Source organism: Protomyctophum bolini (genome assembly GCF_963924005.1).
Source record: "Protomyctophum bolini genome assembly, chromosome: 16".
Lineage (NCBI taxonomy): Eukaryota > Metazoa > Chordata > Actinopteri > Myctophiformes > Myctophidae > Protomyctophum > Protomyctophum bolini.
Genome location: NC_137877.1, coordinates 11,223,775 through 11,240,799, shown reverse-complemented (window position 1 = coordinate 11,240,799; position 17,025 = coordinate 11,223,775). Strand labels below are relative to the sequence as shown.

At 43.1% G+C, this 17,025-nt stretch overlaps 1 protein-coding gene across 2 annotated transcripts; it reads right to left on the bottom strand.

Moving 5' to 3' along the window:
- Positions 1-2,589: 2,589 nt before the first annotated feature.
- armc8 (armadillo repeat containing 8) lies at positions 2,590-16,874 on the bottom strand. Of its 2 annotated transcripts, none has more exons than XM_080786335.1 (22): positions 16,791-16,874; positions 14,797-14,873; positions 13,536-13,607; positions 12,738-12,880; positions 12,524-12,621; positions 12,300-12,392; positions 12,112-12,192; positions 11,868-11,943; positions 11,630-11,720; positions 11,218-11,278; positions 10,460-10,660; positions 9,834-9,929; positions 9,492-9,574; positions 9,269-9,350; positions 8,169-8,255; positions 7,932-8,024; positions 7,642-7,791; positions 6,877-6,972; positions 6,123-6,218; positions 5,528-5,600; positions 4,822-4,915; positions 2,590-4,304 (listed from the first exon to the last, which is right to left on the bottom strand). In XM_080786335.1, exons 1-22 carry the CDS (start codon positions 16,833-16,835, stop codon positions 4,271-4,273), a joined length of 2,022 nt encoding a protein of 673 aa, XP_080642461.1. In that variant the 5' UTR covers positions 16,836-16,874; the 3' UTR covers positions 2,590-4,270. The 2 variants fall into 2 exon arrangements, with proteins under 2 accessions (XP_080642461.1, XP_080642460.1); XM_080786334.1 differs by having other exon boundaries at positions 5,507-5,600; positions 16,791-16,869.
- Between the last annotated feature and the right edge of the window lie 151 nt (positions 16,875-17,025).

Below are 17,025 nucleotides of genomic sequence, written 5' to 3'. Positions count from 1 at the left end.
CATGTACACAGCCAGTGGAGACAATATTTTCTACCTTGTTTAGTAAAAAACATAGGCGTTTTATTATGTTACAGCATAATGGTGGCCGCCATCTTTAAATTGTCCATTTTGAGGGCTTGGCATTCAGCAGATTTGGATTCAGCAGACCTTAAAAAACATGTATGCCATAAATTAACACGATTTTCCTTCAGGTTTTTTGGAAATATCACCCTGACTAATAATGACATAAGACTTCCCACAGCCTAGGGGATCTTTAATAATTATTGGCTGACTGGCATAGCATTTAAAAGCATTATGATCATGCACCACCATTCACCGTTAACACTGCACACTGCACTTCATTTAAAAATTAAATACAAAAAAATAATTTATATATTTATTTATTTTTTGTTGATGAACGAGGGAAGTGTGTTTAATAGGAAATCTTTACCTTATCATCAGGGTGTCCTCCATCCAGCGCAGGTCAACTGCGGCGGGGGGAGGGGGGGGAGTGGGTTAAGGATGATGTGCCCCCCCCTCCCTCCCCTTTTGTTATGACGCTAGCTCTAAATGGTACTCAACGCGTGTAGCCTTTTACACTCCTAGAGTATGTAGCACCAACACACACACACTTAGATTCTGACAGAGTGGAAAAATGATACAACACCGGCACCACCCAGGAAGCAGCGTCACCCTAAACACATCGATTTGACCCGCAACCTGAGCTAGCATTATCCTGTCAGCGACGTTCTATACTGTGTGCAGGATAGGCCAACCATGCCTTCTTTGTAATATAAGCGCAGGCAGATTTCTGGTTTCTATTTTCTGTAGAGGGTGCCAGGGGAGGCGGGCGGCGGGTGGGTGGGTTTAGACTGTTCACAGTCCAAAATATATTCATTTGTAAAGCAGACTTTCCCACTGAGAACACCAGGAGGTCTGATTCTATTAGGGTTCCTATTGGACAGGGTGAAAAGGGCTCCATTGACATGTCATAATAGGTGCACATTCGGCCAAAAATAGGCAACCTTTCAGTGACATACTGTGCAGCGAAAACAGCCAATCTACAAGCTCACAACGTGCCGCAAAATATTCTCTCTATTTGACATACACATACAACCAAGTATATAGGATTTAAGTGGTTATGGGGGGGGGGGGGGGTCAATCAAATGCATGTCACAAGCTATTTGCATGAGGAATGTGCCTGCTTATGATCTATTGACAGATGACAGGGAGGTGGCATTAAACCGGCCGCTGACCTCCTGGAGGTTATTGTGCTTCAGATGTATTTTAACTACTGTTACAGAAACTTTACCAGGAATAAATACTGTACAATAAAGTGTTGTTTTATAAGATTTATGGGACTCCTGTGGTGCTTCAGAGCAGGGATACTCAAATAGATTTACCTGTGTAAAATAAAACAATCTACCTGAAAATAGATAGCTATAACTGAAGAGCAATTTCCGCAATTACCTTTTCCGCAATTTCCATTTCCGCAATTTCCTCAATTTCCATTTCCGCAATTTCCATTTCCTCAATTTCCGCAAATTTCCTCAATTTCCGCAATTTCCTCAATTTCCATTTCCACCATTTCCTCAATTTCCATTTCCACAATTTCCGCAATTTCCATTTCCGCAATTTCCATTTCGACCATTTCCGCAATTTCCATTTCCAACTATTAATGGCAGCTGGGTTTCATCATTCAAATAAAATAGAATTCTGTCCGTTTAGCTATAAAATTATGTCAGGGAATAGGGATACACAGTATATGTCTTTCATTTGCATTGCATCTCCCCCCCCCCCCCCCCCCAAGCTTTTATTTTCGTTCGAGTAATAGTACAACTCTAATAGTATTACTTATAATAATGTAATTAAAGATAACTTCATTCAGATTTATTTATTTTTATTTCATTTTCCAGATTTTTTTTTCTTCTTTTTTTTTAGATTTTCATTGGTGGGCCAGTCATAATGGTCCCGCGGGCCTGATGTGGCCCGCGGGCCTGAGGTTGAGTATCACTGCTTCAGAGGGTGGCGGACCCCCAGCGAACACACACGGCCGCGCGGACTCATCGCTGTCTCGCACGGACACATTGATTCCACAACCAAAAAACTGTTTGAGCGGAACTACTGTACATGTGGTAATAATAACACAACCTGGATTAGAACATTGCATGTGTGAAGACGATATCCAAAGCGCCGTCCTGCTAATGAAACGCAGTAACTAACTTAAATCCTTTATATGTTTTGCATGTTCTTCCTGGGCTGTGACGTCATCGTACAGGTTTATTCCCGGGACCGTTATCCTGCTGGGCTGTGACAGCATGTGGGTCAACAAATCGGAATCGGAAGACAGAGGGACATCACATCAGAGTACGGATCGCTACTCAAGACCTCACGGTTTCTTCAGGAAAAGTATTTTCTAGTTATTGTCATAGTAAATCAGTGGCATAGTGTTGTTATATATAACCCTGGTTTGAATCCAATCTTTTGAACATTTTCACATCTAAATCTTCTGTCTGAGACTAGTCATGCTGCTTATATATGGGTGTTTGTTTATGATTATGTCTTGAGTAACCATAACCATAAAACATTCTGAGAAATAAGACGCACAAACACAAACGAGGGTCCTTCTTTCAAGTCTGCATATATTTTTCATTGGTAACATTCGTCCTATCAGAGCTTCAACAAAAAGGTTTGAAATGTCAAGGGGCAACAGTCTAGAAAGGCTTCTGAGAGGCAGAGAAACTCATACAGCAGAAGGGGAGAAAACAACAATGTAGTATTATTGTATTGTGGAAAATTAATGCTTTGTCCCCCAGGGTGGCCAGGACAAATTATTATTTCCTGCTTTCATTCCTGACACCCGCCGTCCCAAAACACAACTAGAGAGAGATTAGAGCCGACAGAAAACATGGACCTCCAGCAGACCTCTTTCTCGCGTCTTGATATTTAAAGTGGATGAGACGGGATGCAGAGCACGCAGCAGGGAATGCGCTGGAGATTAAAATTGCGAGTATGCAGAGGTGTTGAGAGATATTACACACGCTCCTCTGTACACGAAGCCTGCTAATTTGAAAAGGTCAGGGTAGTGGCGTATCTATCTGCAATAGAACGGCATTTCCCATTGGGAATATATATATATATAATAATAGGTCAACAGTACACCTACTACACCACAATAGTAATACCGCCAACATTCCATTCCTTTCAAACGAGAGAAAAGTTAAGAGCACACAGAAGCAGTGGTGTGTGTGTGTGTGTGTGAGGGCACACAGAGAAAATGTATATATCCTCATTGGCCTCAGTAAACCTTGCTAGAGTCCAGGGTGTAGTTGTGTCACACTGCGGTGGATTCACTCTGCTACCAGAGGTTACGCATCACACATATTGGGGAAACAAAATCAAAAGGGGGAGCGGAGGAAAATAAAAATCCAAAAAATATATTTATGTTTATATTTATATATATTTACGAGGTATGTATTCACAAAAAAAAGAAAAGAAAATAAACACCAACACAAAAAAAAAACTTCAAAATAAGCAGTCTTGTCGGGTTTTTTTTTCCTTCTCTCCAAACATGTCCTTTCTCGTGTCCTAAAAATAACAATAATATTAAGAATATTTGTACATATTGTTACCGAATAATTAATTAGCAAAAATAAAACCCAGGAAGCGGTCGCTCTCCCACACAGCCCTGCCCTCGGGTTCGAACCAAAGTCCGGTTCTCTTTGAGACAGAGCCTCCACAGTCCACACTGCTTGGGAGTCCAAAAGCACCGAGGCCTCCTGGCCACATGATGGCACTCATTAGACTGCTGTACTCCAAAGAGGGGGGTCTTCACAAGCCTCAGAGAGAAAAAAAAATATCACCTCATTCGTGTATTGAAAATAAAAAGGTGTGTGTGTGTGTGTGTGTGTGTGTGTGTGTGTGTGTGGGGGGGGGGGGGCTGAAACCACAGAGACCACCCCCATATAACCGTTAGTTGCCCAACAGCAGCAACCATCGACCACCTCAAGTCCCCCTTGCTGAGTTTTGGAGAGAGGGGGACAGGGGTTGGGTTGGGGAAGCAGTTGGTGCAGGGAGGAGGGGTCTTGGTGAGGGGGAGACCTGCTGTAGATTAAAATAATAATAATAATAATAATAATAATAATGATAATAATAATAGGTGTCTCTGTGCATCAAATCAAAATCTTGGGGTTAAAAAAAAAACTTAAGGGGAAAAAAAAAGAGAAGTCTGCAGGTCTTCCCTCGATTGTTAGTTAGGCTGGCAACAAGGGGAATCCACCCCCCCGTGTGGTCACGCCAGGTACTGCTGCATTGCTGTCTTCGCCCTTGGGGTTATACAAATAAAAATATGAGTTAGTATGACCTCCTCAGCAGTTTTATTAGCATGTAATAAACATTTTGCTTCTGTACTTAAGTGTATCTTCTGTACTATTCGATTTTGATTTATACAATATGAATCATAATACCGGTACATTCTTTCCTACGAAATACTGTGCCGGACTGCTGGCGAGGTAAGAAACCCTAGGGGGGGCTTAACTTACACATGTGTGTGTCTGTCTGTCTGAATTAGTGTAGTACCTTCATTATTGTTGCCGTCAGGCAGAAACCTAAAAAAAAGGCTATGTCTGACTGGGTTTTATACTATTGAAACAATGAATAGTATCAACAAGCACTTGTGACTAAATAGAACGATCCACTGGGACACGGACAACTGGGTCGTTTTTTCCCCGACGTTCTGAAAAGTAACAGTTTTGGACATACATGGTTTCCAATTTCCACCCGACAGCGGCGGGTTAGCGTGTGCAACTGTGCATGCATGGTGAAACACAGATGGAAACACACCTGTCAGTGAGATTGGGGTCAGAGGATTGGGTCAGTTTGTGCAGGATATCTACAAACCCCATCTCCCTCAGTTTATCCTGCCGCTCCTGAGAGCCTGCGCACGCACGCACGCACGCACACACGCGCACACACACACACACACACACACACACACACACACAGGAAAAGGGTTAGGCTGTCGTTTCCATTAGCTTGGAATCCTCCATCGATGTTATCATGGCAGGTTTCTGAACTATCCACAGCCCACCAATTAGACACAGAGTGAACTCAAATTGTGGCATCTTATAATGAGCATGATATAGGTCGATAAGGTTGAAACAGGGTAAAGTTCTCCTTTACATAAACCATATTTACTTAACCCATTTAGGCCTGACGTCGAAATTAAAAAAATGCCTTCTAAATCAAGAGAGTTTTCTGAAATACCTATGTTTCCAAATTTGCGCCACGATTTTTCAAAAATAGCAGACCTACAAGCTCGTAGCGTGCCACTCGGTGGCACGCTATGAGCTTGTAGATCTGCTATTTGTCAATAGCTAAATTATAACAATGTTTAAAACACTAAAATGGGTTAAGTCGTAGGGTCATCAGAGGCTCCTAGTGGACTGCACTAAATATAGCCGATAAGCTACACAGTAGATGTGCCATTTTCACCAGATCGTTCATGTAGTTAACTTCCCTCTCTCACCTCTGGGGGCGTGACACTCACCATCCTCCTCGTTCCAGATCAGGTTGGAGATGCAGAATGTAGCGGACAGCTGCAGTTTCACATTCGAATGCCCCTGAGAGGAATGTGGGAGAGAGAGAGAGACGGAGAAAGAGATGAGAATAATAAGCAATAACTTACGACAGGCCATGGTATATTGTCATTAACACACAGAGTTGTTCGGCTCAATGCAAGGCAGAGATTATCGCTTTCATAAAGTGGTTACCAAATATAGCAACGTGCAATATTTCCCGAAAATGTTTTTAATTTAATTACAATAATACTTTCTAACTATACTTTCTAAAATATTTAAATGTTGTGTTACAGGAGGCAATTATAATGTATTAAGGCATATAATGCGTATTAGCCACAATAGCCAAAAATATCCTTTTGCATTGTGTCATGATTACACACACACACACACAGAGTACGATTATTATGTGGCGATTTTATTAACAAGGTCGACATTTCACCACAAATAAAAGCATCGACCTGTATGTATGAGGCATCTCCAAATGAATAGTTTGATGCAATTTTTCCTACATTTCTGGATAATTTATTCCACCACAAAAACATTTAGAGGAGCTTTGTGACGTACCATGTAGTATTTGATTTTCTGGAGAATGTCGTCGTTGGTCATGATGAGATCCTTGGCTGTGTTGCCGTCTGCGACGTTGGCCAGGATGCACAGAGTCTGAGGTACAAGAGAGACAGTTAGTTTAGTCAGCTCCCTTGTATTGCTGCTTGGTTCTGACAACACAGAAATGTTGCAGAAGTTCTACCAGTCGCTAATGGCTAGCTCTCTCCTCTCTCTTCCTTGCGATTGCATTGCTATTAGACATGCTTCTGTGCGTTCTCTTGTAATTTCCGTTGTCTTGCACTATGCAAGCAGGAAATCACCGCTGAGGGTGTATAGTGTCGTATGTTGTAATCTTATATGTCGATTTGTTGGGTATTCATGTCCTCATTATGACCTTGGGTATGCACACAAAGTGTGACAAACATTTTTGAGGGGCGATACCCCCTCCAACGTCTGGCTTTCAGACATGATGTCATGTGGCAGCCAAGTCTATGGACTGTGTGGCAGCCAAGTCTGGACATTCTGTTGGTCTTATTCATGCCCCCACGTGACCTCATGTGGCAAGCCAAGTCTATGGACATTTTATGTTGGTCTTATCCATGCCCTCCATGACGTAATGTGGCAGCCAAGTCTATGGACTTTGTAGTTGACCCCAAAAGGCACCCCTCACATCAGTGCCACTTACCAGTAGAATGTGCTCAACAGTGGGTCTTTCTGACTTAGCATTTTACCCCATATACAGTTCATTCCATTATATCCATTATAGCCCAACCTGTTCTTTGACTTCTATGCTGTGCTCTCCTTCCAGGATGAGAGTGACCGCCTGCATGATCTGCTTCCCATGAGAACTCATGATCTGGTCAATGTGCTGAGAACACCAAGGAAAGATGGGGCAGACAGGGATAGTTAGTGTGTGGGAGAAAGGGGGAGAGAGAGGGCAACATGTCTCAGCGTTTGCATCTGTGGAACAGTGGCGAGCCAGGAGGACGCAGGAGTGGTGAAATAACATGACATTTCAGGCTTTCCTGGATGATTCGTGACAGAATACAGCGCGTGCACATTGATCTGCCGGCGATTGGTCTACTTTTGAGACATCTTGGCCTACGGTTTACACTGCATTTTATTTTAGTCTGTACCATCTCACCATATTTTCAATGTGGAGCTTGCATTTAAAAACAGCGTCAAGATGGTGGAATTGGTCAGGTTGCACACGGTGTGTGTGTGTGTGTTAGGGTATTCACTTCTAGTCATTTTTACTAGTTGACTAGTTGCCTAGTTTACTAGTTGTTTAACTACCTATTATGTAAAACAATATATGTAGAGTTTAAAAACTGTGTACATTGGTGACTATAACTATAATCTACCTGATCTTGAGGCCTACAAAATCGGGGGAAAAGATATATTATTATTCTTATCAACTAGTACCAACAAGGTCGACTAGTGGATTTACTAGTAAACTAGTTGACTAGTTGCTTAATGCCTTAGAGTGTGTGTGTGTGTGTGTGTGTGTGTGTGTGTGTGTGTGTGTCTCTCTCACCGGGCGTGTTGACAGGAGGTTGCGTAACAAGCCCAGGGTCTTCATCAGCACGTTGGTGTCGGGGTCTGAAAGCAGTCGGAATAACTGCTCCGTGCCCAACGAGCGCACGATCTCCACCTTCACCTTCTGGTCTGCCTGGAACGCCATGTTCTACAACAAACACACACAGATATACAAACTAAACACTCTGGCCATAGTCAGTGTACCAGGCAGATGCAATGATATACAGATCAAGTGTGTGAGAAGGACGGTGTGATAAAGAACAGGGATATTAAGTAACATTTTCTCACCATCAGTGCCCAGATCCCATTGACCCTCAGTGCAGGACTGTCACTCTGGGTTAGGCTGCATAGTAACTCTATCACCCCTGACTCAAGGATGGGCTGCGCACAGACACACAGACACAGACACAGACACAGACACAGACACAGACACACACACACACACACACACACACTCTCTTTAGAAGTCTGCATGCATCATACTTTCTACATCATATTATCTGCAATCTAGTGTTGTGTGTGTACCTCTTTGCTGGGGGAGAACTCCAGCAGCAGATTGCATAGTGTAGAGGAGGCCATAACCAGGACCTCATCTGGGGCATTCTGTAACAACTAGTAGAAACAACCACACAAGGATGAGAAGTTAAAATTGGCACAAGCGTAGAGATTGTGAGGTTGTTCAGTATATGCTGGGTTAGGGTTAAATAAGCACAGGTAAGCCTTGCCGTTTTAATGAGCCACCCCCTACACTTTCGGCCTCCATACGCTCACTCCCGATAATACATTATTAATTGATTAATTAATAATGCATGATCCCACTTACTACATGCCATGTGGTGGGATAGGAGTCCTAGACATGCCACTTACAGCATTGCCATGTACTGTATGCTTGTTATAGGTCCCCATCTGAAAATATTGTGTGCCAGGGACCCCCTTACAAGATTTATGCCCAAGTCTGTGGTCTTTTTTATTAATTTTAATAAAATTTATTTTTAATTTTTATATTAATTAATTAATATTTTATTTAAAAAACATACATGTGGTGCCAAAGTTTGTGTTATTGCCATTGAGAATGCATTGGGCGTTTAAGTTAAATAACTCAGAAACTATAAAACATTTCAAAGTAAAAGGTTCCAGCATGTGTCTCCACAGTCAGCTGAATTATAAAGTGTGAATGGAGTTTCTAGGTGAAAGTGATTTTTTGAAAGTTTTGCGTGGGCTCACAAAGTGTTAAAATGTTTTTTTTTTTTTAACCCATTCTGACCGGGCACCCATTTTGGTGTTAGCATCATGTTATGCTTTACCTATTGAAAAATAGCAGATCTACAAGCTCATATCGCGCCACCGAGTGGCGCGATATGAGCTTGTAGGTCTGCTATTTTTGAAAAATTCGAAGAACGACTGACATTTTTAGAATCTGATCTCAGGTCAGAATGGGTTCATCAGACCAGTGTGTGTCCAGTGGAAACCTCGTATGAATCTGATCTCAGGTCAGAATGGGTTAACAGTGTCAAGAATCGATGGTGGAATTGGTCAGGTTGTAGATCGACCATTTTCAAATAGCCAAGTAGCCTAGTCGCTTCTTTATTTTTCACACGCAAGATTTGGCAACAGTGGCCACTGACCTTCATGAGTGGTTTCCACACTGCGTGATCATGGAAACTGGTCCTTAGCTGCTGCACCGACCGTGACAGACTGTGGAGACACCTGGATAGACAGACAGACAGACACACAAACAAAAGAGGCTGCAGTCATTTTTAATTCAGAGAAAAACAGGGACTCAAAAACCACAGGGTCATCAGAATGTGAGAGCATGACTAGATGGATGGATGATAGAACCAAGCATACCTGACAGCTGCTAGACGGACTTTGATGCTAGATTCTGATAGGCCGCTGACTATCCTGTCCATCATGTTCTCCGTCTCTGTGATCTGCAGGGATTGATTAATTAGCATTAATCAACGCTAATGAACATCTGTGTGTTGGCTTTGAAATAATTTAACCAAAGAAAAGTATTTAAAAAAGTGCTTCGGACAAAACCACCTAGAGTAACTCACAATTGCAAATTTGATGAGGCAGTATTGCTTTTGTTTAAAAAAATATATATACGGTTTTCTTCATTAACCTGAAAAATTAACATTTAGGTGGTTTCTCCCCGACAGCAGAGATATGTTTGAGTGGAAAAGTCACCTTCTTGCGGATGTCCTCATCATTGGAGCCCAATGAGGCGTACAGTTTAAAAGCGGCTTGTCTCAGCTCGTGAGCGTGCTTTAGGTCATGGTCCAACTGCACAGGAGAGAGACAGTAGACCCGTTACTTACAGTGAAAACTAAACAAAAATGGATAAACAAAAATGGCTTTAAGATTCTAATTTCTAACTAGAAAAAAGGTATTCGGAAGTTAGGAACTAAGGACTGCAGTAATTCAGTTTTTCTTTTTTACCACCCAGCACTAAATGTTGATGTATTGGACAGCTTAAACATTGTGATTGTGGATTTTATCAATTTCCCTAAAAATATGTAACAATTTATTTTTCAGCCAGCCACTAAGAGTTACTGGGGCCAGTCTGATAATTATCTAGAGAGGTTACATACCTCTCTTGGTGGTTACATACATTATGTTATAATTTAGCTATTGAAAAATAGCAGATCTACAAGCTCATAGCGCGCCACTCGGTGGCGCGCTATGAACTTGTAGGTCTGCTATTTTTGAAAAAACGTTCAGAAAATTGTCATGATTTAGAAAACATTTTTTAAATTTCAACGTCAGGCCTGAATGGGTTAACTGTTAACACTGCAAATGCACACACTACACACCCTCTTGATGTCGGTGATGGCCGACACCGAGCTGGGGTATTTGAAGTAGTCGGCCAACATGGCGACGAGGTGATCAGTGGTGCTGGCGATCCTCTGCAGCTCCACGTCGGGCTCCATCAGGTAGGCCAGGGTCTCTGCACCCTCCACGCGCTCCTCCAGGAGGCGCTCTTTACTGCACATCCGCACCAGGCACGGCAAGGTCTGGGGGGAGAGGTCATGGATACCATCACATTGTATTCACGCTCAAACTATAGCCTGGCCCAACCTGTATGATTTCTGGTCTAGACTAGAGGGGCGGGTTGCCGGTCAAAAACAGGCAGTGGATCCTATTGGCTCGCAGATCTGAGCACCTGTCCCCCCGCACCCCTCCCCCTCCCGGGTAGAAAACAGTGGAGAACACAGACGTCACCAAATTTGGAGAAACGCGCCTCTGCTATTGGTCAGAAAAATACAAGGAAGTGGGCTTCCTATGCCAGATTTCCAAGTGCGTTTCCCCAGGCTTACATTTTTTTAGCCAAATGCGAACGAAAATAAAAGCCTGGGTACCGAGGCTACACTCAAACAAAATGAGCACACTTGACATGAAATAGAGAACAACTGACATAGAAACATGGGTTTTTCAGAAAACTGTCAGCATTTAGAAGACATTTGTAGAATCGACCTAATCAATGGGTTAACATTTTTCCCCCACAATTATCTTGCCAACGGGGGAGTGTCCCTGCAGTATGACGGTCGAGGTAAATAAATAGCTATCTCACCTTTAGAACTACGCAGCTGTCATCTGTCCTGATGGCTCCAGCTCGACACATGTAGGTTAGACTGGCAGAATAGGAGAGCAAATAAAAATTATTATAACACACATTATTAAAACACACACACACACACACACACACACACACACACACACACACACAAAAGAGGCCAATGTGTGAATGACTATCCACCACCGATATTTCTTAGTTATGGATACAAACCCTTTTGACCATATTTGATACGTGCTGCTATTTGATGTATTTGCGCAAAAGACTGCAGAACACTGTCAAACACTTTATGTATATTTGATATTCGTTTTGATAAGTTATGTTTTTCACTCTTAGAACTTCATCCACTCTTTTATACCCGGTATAAATGTACGAATAATTTGACATTGTATTTACTAAAGTTGCTTACCATTTAGCGGCTGTTAACTGCATTTCAATGGGCTGGTCCCGTTGCATCATTTTGACAAATACCTGAGAAAGCAGCTCACCCTCCACCAGCACTGGAAAGACATTGATGAAATGGAATGAGTAGAGGAGAGGAGAAAAGTGTGTAGAAGAGAACACAAGACAGTGGAAGAGTCAAAGATTAGAGAGTCAAAGTGACGAGTCAAAAGAGAACAGAGTTGAAGAGAGAGGAGATTCCTCACCATTCACCAGTGTCATTGAGACCTGAGTGTTCTCATACGCCAGGACTGAGAAACACTTTAACGCCTGCATCCGGACCTGGAGAAACCATGGAGGAAGAGACAGAAAGACAGAGAATGGGAGAGAGAATCAGAGACATGAAGGAGAAAAACACTTACGTGTTTATGTGATTGTGCACGTACTACACACACACACACACACACACACACACACACACACACCCCCACACCCACACCCACACCCTACCTTGTAAGAGGGAGATATAAGTAGAGGTGCGATATTTTGGATGGCGCCATGATTGAAAAGAACCATCTGGTGCTCTGGGGTCTGGAAAGAATACACATGTCCAGTTAATATAAATCTTATCCAGGAAATAAACACTGTGAGTGTGCGCGTGTGTGTGTGTGTGTGTGTGTGTGTGTGTGTGTGCCAACCTTGCAACAATGGGAGAATATCTGTGTGATGTACTCCTGTGTCCTCTGTGAGCGGCTCAGTAGAGACATAAGATGGGGGATCACAGTGGGGTCCTAAAAAGGCACAGACAAAAGGCTATTAGGACATTTTGTGTCGTTGTATCTCAATAAATGCTGTTGTACCATCCGTTGTGTGTGGAACACACACACACAGTTGGGGTGAAGTAAAACCACAGGCCACGTACAGTGTAGAGCAGCTGCACTGGAGTGACTGGACTTATAAAGACAGTTCTGAGACATCTGAGGCAGGCTTCGATGAAGATCAGGTCTGGACACAGGAGACCTGGGATGTGGCGCACACACACACACACACACACACACACACACTTTATAGACCCGGTACATGAGCACAGGTTTGGCTTAGATTTGCCTCTTTCAAAGTGAATAAAGGTGGTTTACCTTGCAACAGGGCAGGTATGATGTGACAGTCGACTAGGGACTTGATGTTGTTCTCAGTGCCCATGGCGAGGCTGCCCAGCACCACGGCACATTCTGTTCTAAGCTCTGAGCTGGATGAGCTCTGTTGTAGCAAGTACAGTAACCTGGATCAAAACAGCCAACAGACACAAAGCTGGTTTCACACACATAAACAGTAGTGTCATGGTTACTTCTGTATATCTTTTTTTTTTTCCTATAATTTTTATCCCAAGATTTTGTAACCCATTTTCCACCCCTGTGTCAATTATCTAATGTGATCCTGGGCTCTACACACCCTCCACCAGCCTAGTCCCCATACTGTATATGGGGGACATGGGGAGAGCAACGGACTTGAACTCATGCTTCCTTCATGCCCGAGTGTCCAAGTTGCTCCTTTACACCTGACAGGGGGGAGTTTCCCTGGTTGGACGTAGCGCGTGGAAGGAACGCGTTATTCCAACCAGTTCCTTTCCCCTCCATCAGGCGCCCCGGCTGGCCAGGGGGAGGCAGTTTAGAGACCAGGATTACTGCATGTTTTTGTGAGGGTACCTACCTACCCTAGGGGACACGGGGAGAACATGCAAACTCCACACAGAAAGGCCCTTTCGCCAACCCCGCCTCGGGTACTTTCCCACTGAATGTACAGTATATGCAATATGTATTTTGCCAAATAAAATGGACTGAGGGTGAGGAGGTCATGTTGGCATGTAAGAAAATGAAAGGGAAGAAGACAGAAAGGGAGAGCAAGAGGACTGAGGAGATGGTGTGTGAGACACATGCCTGGGCACAGCTCCCAGGACAATCAGGTTGGCTTTCTGTTTATTGTTTCCAATGACGGCATTCTTCATGTCACTGTGAAAACCCACGCGCACACACACACACACACACACACACACACAGACACGCACGTTATTGCATATTATTATCATCGTCACCACAAATCAGACACACAGATATGCCTAAAGAGGCTTCACAACAGCTGTCCATATAGCATCACGGTAAGGTTGCGTCATGTGCAGGTGAAACCATGACAATGCTAATCACAAATCAGGATACAATACACTTGAATTGAAAATGTATTTGACTAGATTGTACAAAATCTCTGCGAAAGCTTAATTGACTGTCCCAAAGCTGACTCCAACAACAAATGTGGATGGCACTCACCACTGAATATTATGTGACCTGCTGTGAGTAGTGAGTACCCTATAATTTGGTTTAGGATATTTCCAGCCATATTTCTTGTTTAATACTAGATGTCTTCTTTAGGGAAAAACATTTTGCAGGATGATACCAAGTGATAACTATGCAAAGCTCCTTAGGGGAAAAAAAGAAAAAAAATCATTGTAGGCCATTGCAAAGCAAGACCCTGGGCATGGTCACCTGATGCATTACAGAGACAATAGAATACCTGTGGTATCAGCAGAGCAAAGCATTCTGGTACAAACAGACTAACAGTAAAGCAGTAAAGTTCCTCTTCAGTTCAAACATAATAACTCTGACTGTCTGCTACATTTCCATAATTTGTGATGTCTTCCCCTGAATGTGTTCAATATAGTATCAAATATCGCAGGTGAATGATCCTAGTGGAAACATACACAGTCAAACCAGGTACCTGCTGTGATAGTGGAGTGGAGCAGGCCAGTAACTAGAGCTAGCCTAGTCTGGGTTAAAAATAAAGATGAATGGTCAGAGTCCAGCCCACAGGAGGAGAGACAGTGAAATGCACTCTCACAGACAGTCACATGCAAATCTGTCGACACGTAAACAGAGGCATACAAACACTGCTGTGACTCGTGTTTTCTCCAAATCAAGCTCTCTCTCCATCAACATGCTCACACCAGTTGTATGTATTCAAATGCTAAACCTGTGAAACCTCGCTCTGCCATGTGAGGATGGATGAGTTTCATTTTTAAATCAGATTTCAAGTTCAACATACTTCCCCATATTCAACCCCTAATTTATACTTTGGCGTACGATGCCGTCTAAATTAAGGACACTTTTACATCGACAGTGCACAAAAATGATGTGGTACCGAACTCACATGACTCCCTGCAGCACTTTCTGTGGGTCGGGGTCGAACAGTCTGTCAACATAGTGGCGGCTGGTGGCAGTTACTTCCTGTATGGGCATGGGAGACAAAATAACAGTCACTTTCTATCTCATGTAGCCGCAATTTGCAACTCTAGATTGTTTTATAATGTGATGAATCTAGAGTTGCAATAGCCTCCATTGACTCCCTACTCATCCAATTTGCGTTTGCGATCTGCTTGTATTAAATGACGTTAAACTCACCATCATTGCAGCTCTAGGCCAAGCTTGAATTATCCGCTTTCAATCTGCCGAGCCTTTGTTTCATACAAATCCACCGTAGACATGTTATGATCTACTTTCTGTCAAGAAATTCTGTGCAGGTGATTCTTTTTCTAAGTGTTGCAGTTTGGAAGCACTCGTTTTTGTTAACGGGTCACGCTGCTGCCTCCTGCATTATGTGCAAATTCAAAACAGGTGGTACGCAGGGCCGTTCAATCACTTACGACGAGTGCTTCCAAAATCCAGCACTTAGAAAAAGAACCATCTGCACAGAATAACATGTCTACAGTGGATTTTTATGAAACAAAAGCTCGGCAGATTGAAAGAGGATAATTCAAGCTTCGCCTAGAGCTGCAATGATGGTGAGTTTAACGTTTAATACAAGCAGATCGCAAAAGCAATTTGGATGAGTGGGACTGGGGAGTCAATGGACGGTATTGAAACTCTAGATTCATCCCATTATTAAAAAAAATATAGAGTTGCAAATTGCGGCTACATCTCACGCACATGCACTCTTGGAAATGTGCTACATATTATAGATGTGTAAAATGTATAGATGTGTGTGTGTGTGTGGGTGTATAGATGTATATAGGTGTGTCACCTGAAACTGTGTTGTGTTTACTACTTTATCAGCAACCTCATATGATCCAGAACTTTCCCCAGTCACTGACTGAAGCACAGACAGTCTAGCCTTATGTGCTCTGCTTTCAACAAGATATCCCCAAATTACCCAAGCATGAATATGTACACAAGTTAACAACATACAATCTCACTCGCATGTGGTCTGACTGTAACAACAATACTAACTGTAACAACAATACATGTGGTGGAAAAGCCAGTTAGGCCATGTATGGAGAAAACAACGATCAGCTAGACTACTAATAATGAATATCTCGTCCTCCTGACACGCAGGGTCCTTTCAGCCAAAAACAGTGAACACAACACAACAGTTAACACATGTAGTAAGAATAACTCTGTGGGGGGGGCGTTTCCTCTAAGATATGAATTAATCTGGCAACCCAACCACTGCCACTGTGATCACGTGAGAAAAGAAGCTAAATCATAACGATGTGTAGCTTTGGGGATGATATCTCGATCAAAAACATCAACAGCTGAGTCACTAGTCTGATAACTTTTGCTGAGTTAACGCTATAGTGATACATATCTGGAGCAACTGACGTTAGCATAGAGAAGCTATTATTAGGTATATAACATTAGGAGAAAGGTAAACTAGTTGGATCATGATTGGATCGGATCTGATGCATCTGATCTGAAGCTCGTTGTCTGCACTGGGCTTACACAGCACGTTTAATCCATTATTTTTCTAAACAGTACTTTCAATGTGGCTAGCTCGGCTAACTCATTCCGGGTGACACTGACAGCTCCAGAAGGCGTTTGGTTTAAGTCACACGGTACGCCGACGGGTGGATCGCGGCGGCGATCGCACACATCTTTCGAATGAGATTCCCGTTCGATCCCCGCCCGTCGGGGACACGGCGTGACACAAAAGTGTTCGCCGTCATCTACGTAGGTGGACCGCCCTTGCTGTGCATGTTGCAAAGCCCTTTAGCTCGCGGGCTAGCAGGACAACTTAGACCCCTTTCATATTGACTCGTCCGTCTGGTAGCTCCATACGACCCGTCAAACTACATGGTGCATGCAGTGTCAGGGTGAATGCAATGGAAAGTATACAGATCTGTAGTGAAGGATGAGTGTGGGACTCACAGACAGCACACTGATGCGGAGAGGGGCCTCCAACAAGCACGCCATCTCTCTTCCCCCGATCGAGCGCCCCAATCGGAGCAGCACTTTCCAGTGTTGCCATGTCTGCTTATTATAAGCGACTTTGGGCTTGTTTTTCCTCTAAAGTCAGTGAGTGTGTGTGTGTGTGTGTGTGTGTGTGTGTGTGTGTGTGTGTGTGTGCGTGTGTGTGTGTGTATTCTCCATATTTTCCAATAGT

Coding starts and splice junctions, on each gene's coding strand:
- armc8 (XM_080786334.1), bottom strand. CDS start 16,835: ATGGCGTGCTTGTTGGAGGCCCCTCTCCGCATCAGTGTGCTGTCT. Junction 9,351..9,491: donor GTCCGTCTAGCAGCTGTCAG/GTATGCTTGGTT, acceptor CTGTCTATCCAG/GTGTCTCCACAGTCTGTCAC. Junction 6,973..7,641: donor ACCTCCTGTCAACACGCCCG/GTGAGAGAGACA, acceptor TGGTGTTCTCAG/CACATTGACCAGATCATGAG.